The sequence below is a fragment of the Sinocyclocheilus anshuiensis genome, unplaced genomic scaffold (assembly GCF_001515605.1).
Source record: "Sinocyclocheilus anshuiensis isolate Anshui unplaced genomic scaffold, SAMN03320099.WGS_v1.1 scaffold58, whole genome shotgun sequence".
Taxonomy (NCBI): domain Eukaryota; kingdom Metazoa; phylum Chordata; class Actinopteri; order Cypriniformes; family Cyprinidae; genus Sinocyclocheilus; species Sinocyclocheilus anshuiensis.
In genome coordinates this window covers 3,512,701-3,524,900 of record NW_015547688.1, presented here as the reverse complement: position 1 = coordinate 3,524,900, position 12,200 = coordinate 3,512,701, and the positions used below count along the sequence as shown (strand labels likewise).

The 12,200-nt window shown below is 37.1% G+C and overlaps 1 protein-coding gene across 1 annotated transcript; it reads right to left on the bottom strand.

Annotated features, from left to right (window-relative positions):
- Positions 1 to 411: 411 nt before the first annotated feature.
- Positions 412 to 11,240, bottom strand: LOC107703429 (zinc finger protein 598-like). Its single transcript, XM_016506053.1, has 12 exons — positions 10,887 to 11,240; positions 9,514 to 9,626; positions 8,838 to 8,967; positions 8,545 to 8,756; positions 7,157 to 7,374; positions 6,953 to 7,070; positions 6,704 to 6,879; positions 6,535 to 6,619; positions 4,698 to 5,533; positions 3,433 to 3,583; positions 2,324 to 2,468; positions 412 to 1,968 (listed from the first exon to the last, which is right to left on the bottom strand). The coding sequence occupies exons 1-12, from the start codon at positions 11,115 to 11,117 to the stop codon at positions 1,609 to 1,611; spliced, it is 2,775 nt and encodes a 924-aa protein (XP_016361539.1). The 5' UTR covers positions 11,118 to 11,240; the 3' UTR covers positions 412 to 1,608.
- Positions 11,241 to 12,200: the final 960 nt, after the last annotated feature.

The window sequence follows — 12,200 nt, the reverse complement described above, 5'->3', positions numbered from 1 at the left end:
CAATGCTAAATTTCTCCAAATCTGTTCTGATGAAGAAACAAACTCATCCACATCTTGGATGGCCTGCGGGTAAAGTACATTTCCAGCATATTTTTATTTTTGGGAGACCTATACCTTTAATTGCTTCAAATAGTTCATATATCCCATGTTTAAATTTTAACATTTTTAAAAAGAAAACTTGAGCTTGTGAAAGGAAATAAATGAACTTTTCCACGACATTCTAATTTATTGAGATGCACCTGTACACCTTAAGATCCAATCTAACAACCAAAATCAAAACATATGTCAAATAAGACAGGCGTAGCTCACTCAAAAATGACCCTCTCACTCACCCTCATGTTGTTTAAACCTGTATAAATGTCTTTCTCCTGTGGAACAAAAGGGCAGAAAGTCTCTCTTTCACTTTTACTGAATGGAAAAATGAAAGTGAATGTTCAATAACGTCCTCAGTCCCTAACAGCCTAATATCTCCTTTTGCATCGCATGTAATAAAAGGTTTCTTAAAATGACAGAATTTTCATTTTTGTGTGAACGTTTCCTCTAAATATCTCCATAGTTAACATTTTCGAGTATGTTGCACAAAACAAACAGATGAAATACACAAACTGGAGCTTGAATAACTTAATCTAAAGGTTGATCATGTTTGACCAGCATTTATTCTGCAGATATGTCCTGACACATCGCAAACTGTTGTTGACCACAAGGCCGTGGCACGAATAGCAGTTCCTGAACGAGAGATGAGAAAAGGTGGCCGTACTGAAGTCTCAACAGTCAACTCTGTGGGAGTGTGAAGAAATATTTAAGAGGCACAAGCACAATGGTATTTAACAAAAATCTAACCAAAAAAAATTCAAGATTTATCCATCCGTACCAATTTGGTATTTTATACAAAACACACCGAAATCTGATCCCATCTTGACAACCTTTCAAAATGTCCCTCTGGTTTTTCCTGTATATTTTAAGGCAGGTGAAATTTCCTCACACTGATTTAATTGTGTAAAGACAATCACATGTGGCCTAAAGTGTGTCGAGCCGTGCATTTCGTTCCCTGGCTTGATTGTTTAATTGCTAATTATTTACACAAACAATCATTCAAAAATGTCAAAAGTCAGTAGACAGATCACTGTAGCTTACTGTAAGAAATGCTATATATTAACCATTTTATTTTTCTGTACTGTAGAGTTTGTAAACAGAAATGAGAAATGAATAAATTTCAATCATACGGCAGGAGCATTCTGAAATAAATGTTATTTTTCAAAGGCAGCCAACCTTACAATTTATTACAAAAAAAAAAGACCATGCTAACAGCACTGGAAAACCTGATGAAAAAGATGAACTGGAGGAGTAATAAATGAATCAACATTAGAACTCAAGCTTTCAAGTAGATTAATCCTGTTTCTCTTCAAAACAGTTACACTTGCACTTTTTAGGGTTGATCTTTCCCCTTCGAAAAAAGGTGTCATCAAAACTTTCCGAATCTGAACAATCCGAGTAAACATTACCACTGCAGCTCAGACAAGCCCTCATCCTTTCGAGCATCTCAGCACTATCCTGGTGCAGCACCAGGTCCTGTGTCACAGAGAGCCGTGGATGTGCGTCTGCTGGCAGCTAGCTGATGATCTTGCTTATGGCCTGCAAAGAGGGGAAGTCATCATCGCCGATGTGTAGGGTTTTATGGGTGTTGAAGTCTTTCAGAGCCAGCACCTGCTTACAGGTGGGACACACTTGGCAGTCCAGCTCCACGCTGTTGCTGGTAGTGCCTGTCTGCCAGGCTTTCTTTTTGTTTTTTTTGGGCTTGGAGCCTTCCTGCTGTTTCTCGAGAGCCTTAAAGTCTCCGTGGGCAATGAGAAGCTCCTGTTGCTTGCGAGTGTCTGGTAGGAGAACCAGCAGCTCGTTGAAGACCCTGTTGAAATTCTCTCCTAGCAGCTCCTGGCAGCTTTTGTAGTACTGGACAGCAGGTATTATACCCTGCTCAAGAGGAAAATTAGAGATCAATGAAAATATTAATGGGTAATACAATGTATGTGTAAGGCAGTGAGTATCATAGGTTCTATAATGGGTCACCAGTTTACACTATTTTTTTTAAACACATTTTTTCTTCACTAGTTCATTTTGAAGGGTCCTGCAGGATGTGACAAGTGTATTTTGGAAATAATATATTTAAAAATATTTAATGTCTCAATTAACAAGCTCATAGAACTACATAATAATTACAAGGGATTTAATACAATTCGCTTAAACTAGCAGAACTAATATATAATAATAATAATAATATGTGGGACTAATATTAATTGAATTTAAATGGTCTTGGTTGGATAGGTACCTGTCTAAATTGGCCTGAATAGTTTTTGAACTCATTGAACTTGGTTTCATCATTTTGAAGATAATTCTTAATAGACTGAATAAGGTCCATGTTTCTTTGCTGGAAATTGTCGGGTATGAGGTAGGGTCCAATAGCAGGTGTCACTCTGAAAGAGAAAACAACGCCTAATGAGATAAAACACTTGAATCACTTTTCTATTTTTACATTAATTAGTGATAAATTATTAAATTAGAACTTTGGTGAATTTTTAAACAATTATCTATTGTCAAATCTGAATATATTTTCAAATGCAATTTATTTCTGTGATGCAAAGCTGAATTTTCAGAATCATTACTCCAGTCTTCAGTGTCACATGATTCTATAGAAATCATTCTAATATGCTGATATTTCTGATTATCATCTTGTAATATCTTGCATTATTCTTATTATTATTTAATGGAAGTGTAAGGTAAAATAAATGTACATCAAATGTTAAATTACAGACCCAAAAAGTGCAATACAGAAAAGAATAAGAGTAATTAACAGTAAGTTCCTAACAAGATGAACCTCATAAGTTCCTCATAAGATGAACTGTAACTGTGGCTACACTGATATGACACTTCAGGAGAACTGCAAAAAAAACAAAAAGAAAAAAAACTATCATCCCTTTTTACCCCTCAATTTTAACACAAATTGTTAAAAAAAGTATTATATCTATTATATTTATATCAACATTCTCTCAGATACTGGCTTTATAAAATTAACCCTCAGTTTCATAGACAAGGCTTAAGTCCAGTCCCAGACTAAAATGCATGTCTGAGCTGTTTTAACTGAAAGTAACTTGTACTGACTGATCTTAAAGTGTCAGTTTCATTGTTTTGTCTTAAGATGCACACCAGTAGTGTTTTTATCTAAGGCATGTTTATAAACTTAAATGTCCTAATTGAACTATGGCCTAATCCTGACTTAAACTAAGCCGTCTGTAATACCAGGCCTAAGACTATTAAAAATATTGCTTGCCATCAATAGTCAGCTTTCATGTACTCAAAATACAACAGTGACTCAAAACAGGGAACACCACTTCCCCCACATCACACACACGTATAACAGCACACATCACAGCCTCTAACCTGTCAACAGCCGGCATCGACGATTCCACATTACTGTTGAGCGGGATGCCGGTGAATCCTGGAGGAGGTTTGCTGACAACAGGCCCAAGGCCAGGAGGAGGAGGCGGCAGCACACTCTGAATGCTCTTCAACGGAAATGCACTTTTAAAGCCTGAAAACACAAGTACGCACTTAGAAACAATGTCATTTTGGGCACTGCCTTTTTAAAGCGGTCATATGATGCTTTTTTAAAGATCATTATTTTGTGTATTTGGTGTAACAGAATATGTTGACATGCTTTAATGTTCAAAAAACACATTATTTTTCAAATACTGTACATTATTGTAGGTCCTCTATGCCCCGCCCCTCTCAAACGCTTAGTTTTCTACAAAGTCCCTCCTTCCGACAAGCGCAGTCTGCTCTGATTGGCCAGCTGACCCAGTGCATTGTGATTGGCCGAACACCGCAAGCACTCGTCGGAAATGTAACGCCCCTCACCATAATCGCGAGCTTCATCTTTCAAAATAAATGTAAAGACAGTAAATAATGTCTTTAGTTTTACCATCAGTTCAAGCCGAAAGGGGAACAGAGTCACGTGACTGGTATGTGTTTGTGATGTGACTCACTCTCTCTCTCTCACTCACTCTCACTCTCTCTCTCTCTCTCTCTCTCTCACTCGCTCACTCGTTCACTCGTTCACTCGCTCTCTCGCTCTCTCTCACACACACACACAAAATGCGCAAAACTCCGCATTTGAACAGTCAATAGCAAATACTTAAACTAATAAAACAGTAGCTGATTCAGAAGCGCCAGATTGTCATAGCAAAGTCAGAATTACCTCCTCTCCTAGGTTCACGAAACGGTCGTCCATAAAATGCATTGCTGTTCTGTTGTAAGTGATCTTAAATATTCCTAAATGCATCTACTTTCGGAAGGCCAAATAAAGTGCTTTTGCTTTCGCCTAGAAACACACAGCGTCTCTCTGACATGGCTGCTTCAACACTAACTGCGAAACCACGCCTTCTTTCTTTGCCTGAACATTTGGGCGCAATATGCAAATATTTCCACATAGTGACGTAGATATGTGGGGGCGTGTTAGAACAAGCCGTTTTAGGGGGGCGTGGCAGAGTCTTAACTTTGATAAAGTATATCTCTTTGGTTTTGAGACTTTAGTCTTTGCAACTTCAGGGATCTTATCTATGCACAATCAGCTTGTAACACTCCAAAGAGAAAGGAAAACTTGAAATCGCATCATATGACCACTTTAAGGAAAGGAACCGGCTTACCAGGTGGAGGTTTTCTGGAGATAAGTGCTGGAAATTCCTCTTCTTTGGGTGGAGGAGGTTGGTCGGTTACCGGCTGCTTTAAAGGGGAAGGAATATTTTCAGGAAATGATGTAGGGGACAGTGCTTCTGCTGGTTTCTCCGGGAGTCCTTTTATAAAGGAGTTTGTTTTGGAGGGGAGACTGTTGTCTGGTGGCTTCGTCTCGGGAACGTTCTCTTTGTGAGCCATTTTGGACACGGACTCAGGAGTGCATGAGGGGGAACCCAGAGATGATGTTGTGGCTTGTTTCTTTTTCTTATTGGTTTTGGGGTTGGTCTGAGATGAGCCATCTTTTACCGTCAACAAAGTGGAGATGTCAAGCATAGTTGGTACCGTGCGGATTTCCTGAGCCGTTTTACTGGTCTGGAGGTCCTCGTCATCCGATGAGGACAGACATTTGACTTTAGGTGGAGCTTTGTGGGTTTCAGAGGAGGTGAGCTTCTTTTTGCGGCGAGATGAGGAGGCAGTGAGAGGCTGAGGCACACTTCCACTGGGCGGCGGGTCACTGGCGGACAGTATGGATGAAGAGACCGTAGGAGCTGTTTTGGTGGGCAGAACCACAGGTTTATTGGAAACCACCGCAGGTTTGCTTCCAGCTTGAGACCAGGCCGATGTTGTGTTTGATTGAGACTTCAGTGGTTTGATCTTGGAGATCAGTGCAGGAAAGTCCTCCTCCTGGAAGGACGAATGTTTCTTGGGTTGATTTTTGTATGCAGGTGTCATTGGAGCGGAACCTACTGAGCCAGACAAGCTTGGAAAATCATCTTCCTTCAGAGAGACAGAAGTTTGTTTGATCTTGCTGCAATGATAGGGAGACAGACACTGTAAAATACTGATCTGATTAAATTAAACTCGATGTTTAATAGCAAATTTCTTGCTGTTGCATATAGCCACAACTATGAGCCCACCCCAAATGATAATCTGACCTGCAGAAATGGCTTGGGTTCTCTCTGACATCATTTCCTGTTTTGTTCTGCATATTTGTTGGTTGCACCATATGACTTTAGCATAATCTTTTGTTATGTCCAGCAAATCAAAGTACTTAAGGATTCGTTTTCAAGAATTCAGTGGCCTCTTTCTTTCATTATGATTTCAGGACAGCTGTATCAGCCTGACATTTTTTAATTTATGCCCATTTAAAAAAAATAAATAAAATAAAAACGAAGTTGTTTTGCATGTCGGTTGCACCACGTGACTATTATTTGGAGGAAAAAAACCATTTTTATGAAATAATAATGATTTAAGCTAGTGTAAGTTTAGCATTATTTCTGTACTATTATAAAATTTATAAATTAGCATTTATTTTTATATTATTTGTTATTTATTGTTTTTATTTTAATTTTAATTGAGGTTTAATTCATTTTGTTTTTATTTGTGCTTTTTTTTTTAAATACTTTTATTTAGCTTTAATTTAATTAACTTAAACTTTTTTTTTTCGTTTCAGTTAGCTGCCAAGGCAACATTTCTCATTTTCATTTAGGTTTAAGTTTTTCTAATATTACATTTTTTTTTTTGCTTTATTTCAATTAACAATTGCAAGACAGTTATATCAGCCTGACGTTTCTGACTTTATGTCCCCCAAAAATCTAAATTTCAATACAGACATTAAAAAAATAAATAAAAAAAATAAAAATAAAAAAAATCACAGAAAGCAGTGTATTCATGTCACTGAACAAATTTGAATTAATTCATATCTGGAAGCAAGCACTTTTAAAAAAGAAGTTATCTTAGTATTCCTACATGGGGAAAAAATACATAAAAGAGACCCATCTTACTAAAAACAGGACAAACATACAGTACCTTTGAATTGGGGCTGGAGGTGCAGCTGCCCCTAAAACAGGGAAGTCCTGACCAGCCAAAGAGGGATTACTCTTCACTGATTGAGCTGAAATATATTCAAACATGCAATTTCATCAACTTCCAAATAAATAAATAAATAAACAAACACTCACATTTTCGATTGCCATACCTTGCATTTCGTTCGTCTGCTTGGCAGTGCCTCTGTTGTTTCTCATTTCATCAGGCTCCATCTTTTCGTCTTTGCGTGGCTTCTGACTGCTTCTCTCTTGCACATGGCTTCTCTCTTCCTGGTGGCTGGCCATCGAAGCTCGCAAAGCAGCTGCGATCTCTCGGTCCTCTTCCTCTCTGAGGACAACAACTCTCTCAGTCTTCCATAAGCTCTCTCATATGTCAGAATGCAGCACTGATGAGGACCTACCGATTATATCTCCAGCTCCTGACATTCTGCTGTCTTCCTGGGGCTTGTCCTCTTCCTGGTCTTCCCTGTCTGTTGAAGCGATCCACTTCCTCATAGTCATCGCCACCAACTATCAGACCTAAAACAGACATCCAGATGGGCTTGATTAAGGCATGCGACCCCTAATTTATACCCAACTCACAGAAAGAGCAAAATCAGCTTTACCGCCATTTCGTCGTTGTTGTCTGAGTGCATAGTTGAACTGAATGTCGATTTGGCGATTCTGCCGTGCCTCAGCCCGGTTTTTGCTGTGGGCAGCAGCTTTGTGAGCTTTATAGTCAATCTCTGTGCGGAAAGCGTGAGTGAACTGCTCTGTACTGCAGCGGCCCTCCTGGCAGAGATAATGGCTTTCTCTGAAGTGCTCGCTGAGGTACTGGTAGTCGCTATAGGACAAAAATAATACTTAAATTAAGTGAATTAACATTTAAATTCTGTGAATATTACAGTGCAAAAAGACTGCTATGAAGTCTGCATGTTCTGCAGGTCTCTGTCTAAATGAGTGCCCCAGTTAGTACACACACTGAAGCATGTGTGATGCTTGTGATTTGTTTTTTTAGCATCTGCCATCTCACTATATGAGGACATAAACTTTATCTCCAGAGCTGCTCTGAGAATCCTTTTACGAGCATTTCACCAATTCACTTAATAAAAATATTGTTATATACACACAGAAAATTAAAGGTCTTTGTGGCGACCTGTCAAAATAAAGGTTTGGTTTAACGTGCTTTTAACTTTAACAAATATTGGCAGAAATACATTACTATTGTACTGCAGAATGTATTTCTAATTAAAATGTTAATGTTTTATGCCTTATATGCCTGATTATGACAGATAATACATTTGTATTATACCATAAATCCAGAAAAATTAAAACGGACAACACAGAATTGATAAAAAAACAACAACAAAAAAAACAATTTTCTCATGGGCCTATTATTATAAAAAACAAATGAATAAATAAATAAACCATTCAAATGAAATTAAAAATTATGCCCCAAGACATGAAATTTGGGAAAAATAAAACAAAATCTTAGAAACAGGGCCTTTAAAAATTGTTATTAAATTGTATAGGTTCTTACTTCAATGAATGATACATGATTTAACCAAAAAATGTTATTTAACCATTAAAGTGTAACCTTGAAAAATTGAAAACGAGAGTATAAAAAAAAAAAAAACAGAATCAAGAAAATTAAAACAGGATTTGAGGAAAAACTAAACGGATTTCATATAGGCCCTACACTACGTAAGTTTACATCCACTAATTTTCATTTATATGCTTAATTTTTTTTCTTTTTCTTTTTATTCATTCTCCTTAATTTTTTGGATGATTTCAGGTCTACACCACCCCTTTCAATTAGACTGAAATTTTACTCAAGATGAGCTCAATTAAAACGATTGAGGGGTTTATATGAAAGGTTTTTCAGTTCAATTGAGGCATCATTTGGGTGCATGACAGTAAACATGGCTACAGTGAGTTGCATTTGGAAATAAACCAATTTAACAACCAAATTAACAAGCTTAAAAAAAATAGTGAACCAGAACTGGTCTTTTACCTGTAATACTCCTGAGCTCCATCTGCGTCACAGAAATGGCAGAAGTAATGATCTCGCCGCAGGTGCTTCAATAGTTCATCGTTGTCCAGATATCGATCATCACAGAATTTACAAAGCGGATGCCCACGATGCGAGGTATCATCCGGGTCCCCTTGTGTTCGATGTCGAGCCAGGTCTTTCCGACTGTACCATTTCCTCTCGCATGAGAATATCTGTACACAGAGCAAACTATTCGTTGAAGGAATAAGGTGTGCGCAAACAAAATAATAATTCGTTAAAATGCAATACTCTACCTTCAGGTGCTTTGCACATAACTTGCAGCAGAAGAGTTCATGTTGTTTCCGCATATGCTGTTCTAATTCTTCAAATTTGGAGAACACTTTTGGTTCTGGGCATTGTGGACATTCATGTAACAAAATCTTCCTGCATTTGTTGTAAAAGAGCTTGTAAGGTACAAATTTCAAATCTTGTTGATTTTTAGCTGAAAAACAGGACTGGCAATGATGCACTTTTTATTTGGCAAGTAAACTGCCGAAAGATGACGTCAAGTGTTGTTTACACTGTCTATTTCAATGAGTTGATTCAAAACTAGTGCAACTCATGTCATGTCAGGTTCAAAAATATCCAAGTCTGTGCCATTTTTTATAGATTTAAGTATTCGCACAAATTTAGGTAAATATCACAGTTCATTATTGTGCATGGTTACATTATTGTTTTAATACAATATGTTCGGGAACATATAAGCATAGTTTTTAAATACATTTTCCTTTGTGGTTCTTCAGAAAAAAACATGGGAATCCTGCCTTGATTATTTTCAACAGAATGTATCTCATCCATTTTATTCTTACATTAAAACTTTTCAATCTACAATGAATGTTTACTTGAAACAATTACTGAGCAAATACATTCATATACAGAATATTGTCAAAAGGATCGTTTTTCTCATCCCTGCTGAAAAAAAGTTCATACCTGAACTGTGCATATATCTTTCCATCTGCAAAGTATATGTCAAATTTCTTCTCATACTGGTACTGATGAATGTTCAGAGCGGCAAAGGGCTCAAGTTTCTTTATGAAGACCACCTGGAAAATCAGAAAAAAAATCAAATTAAAATAATTTTTTTTTGTTTATTACAGAAGAGAAAAAAACAAGTATTTTTTAAGAATTAAACACCCCTTCTAGAGCATGAACAACGTTGTCAATTAAGCAAAAAGGACTAAATAATAAATGTTTTCAATTTCAGACTCGCTGATTAATGTACTTGTGCTTAACAGGCAAATTAGAGAGGCACGCACTCTTGATTGATTGTCACGCGAGTCACGCACTGTCAACATGCCGTCGCACGCTGACAGGCTGTCAGAGAAAGCACACGTCGTCTAGTAGATCCTAGCGAGAGTTATCTGAAGCGGATTACACAACAGCACAATTCAGCTGAGCGGTCCCAAAATCACGTCTAATTATTAAAATAAAAAAAATATTGACCTTTGTTCCTGATATATCCTTGCCTCTCATAAATGTGACCCTGGAGCACAAAAGCAGTCTTCAGTCGCTGGGGTATATTTGTAGCAATAGCCAACAATACATTGTATGGGTCAAAATTATTGATTTTTTCTTTTATGCCAAAAATCATTAGGATATTAAGTAAAGATCATGTTCCATGAAGATATTTTGTAAATTTCCTACCGTAAATATATCCAAACGTAATTTTTGATTAGTAATATGCATTGCTAAGAGCTTAATTTGGACAACTTTAAAGGCGATTTTCTCAATATTTTGATTTTTTTGCACCCTCAGGTTCCAGATTTCAAATAGTTGTATCTCGGCCAAATATTGTCTTATCCTAACCATCCATATCTCAATAGAAAGCTTATTTATTCAGCTTTCAGATGATGTACACATCAAATCATATGTTAATCCACGTGAAGTAAACTACAGCGTGAAGGACTTACTGTAGCCAACTAACGCTAGTGAGCTGCTTGGTTGTCACGGGAAACGTCAGGCAATAAATCACCACTGCTACGCTAAACCAGCTCACTTCTAAACTAAAAACAACTTTCCAAATGCATCTACAATCAAAAACAGAGGTCATAACAACAATTAGTCAAACAACTACCTCAATTTCACTTGTGAAAGATGAGACAACTGAGCTAAACTTTTTCCTGACAACTTCTCCACACTGCTAGCTAGCTAGCTAGCGACAAACACGGCCGCTCCCATTATAAGTGTATGTAGCCCAAGTTATTGGTGCTGTCGCCAGGCTGCGGTGTGTGTGTGTGTGTGTGTGTGTGAAACGGCCGAGGCCTGCGCTCGCTCGCTCGCTGCTGGAGGGGAGGCGGCGGCACCTTGTCGAGCTGCTCCCGGCAGACGGCGCAGTACTTCTGCTCGCACAGCAGCCGCATCTTGGTGGAGCAGCGGTAACACACCGGGTGATCGCACTTCCCCACCGCGAACAGGTCGATGTCCTGGCAGCACAGCACACATGTGCTCTCCGCGTCTCTCTTGGCGGTGGACTCCATACTGTTGGAAGGCGCTGGCTGTGTGTGCTCTAGTGTTCTTCTCGCTATAATCCGCATGGATTTGGACGGTTTGTAAACGACAGAACGGGCGATGAGGCCGGGTGAAGTGCGATCCTGTGTGTGCGTAATCGTTCAGCGCAATGCATTGTGGGGAGCGATAGGCTAGCCGTAGACAGGAAGAGCTTTTATTATGACACACCGGACTTTTATACCGCATACCTTTGCGTGGATTACGTGACAATAATATAATAATTATATTAATATGATTGATTATTATAAAGATTACTAAACATGTAATTATATTAATATTTAAATAATATTATATAGAAACGATTTAATACAAATATAATATAATAAACAATATTATGCATTATAAATATAAATGTAGTAATAATAACAATAACAATAGGAATATGTGAATTAAATTAATATCAAAATATGATACCTGTATTAACATGGCTTAATGAAATGTTAATAAGCAAAAATAATTGATTAAACAATATGATTTATTATACATATTACTAATAATACAATTATAGTATAATTTGGCTTTTGGCCTATTTCATCTCATAAAAATGTATAAAATCATTTTTGAAATAATATATTGACTTGATATTCATTATATAGTACAATAATTTCACAAGAAAATAAAACATTTTAATTACCAAAATAATATTAATATTTATTAATAATAATAAATATTTAACTCTCACATTTTGCTCTCAGCTGTTACTCTGTATAATTTTCCTTCATAACAGAAATTAGAGCATTCCTAAAAACTGTGAAACCAAACAAGTAACAACATTTAGACTTTTTCCTGTACAGCACGGCTAGATGAAAAGTAAATAATCACATTTTTATAAAAATGTTTATTATTGACTGCAGTCACCTGGCTCAACCACTCATTATTGATAAAATCTGTTTTATCAATAACAACCCAAATTAACTCGCCCCTACTTATATATATATATATATATATGCGATACCACTAATAGTTTTCTAACACCATAAATGCATGCATACAATGACAAATACTCCACAAGAGTCATACAGATGTGTGATGAAACTTTATTCAATACAAAATACATAAATAGAGCATCTGCAGGTGAAATCAGTGGCAGAAAATGTTTGTACACTTAG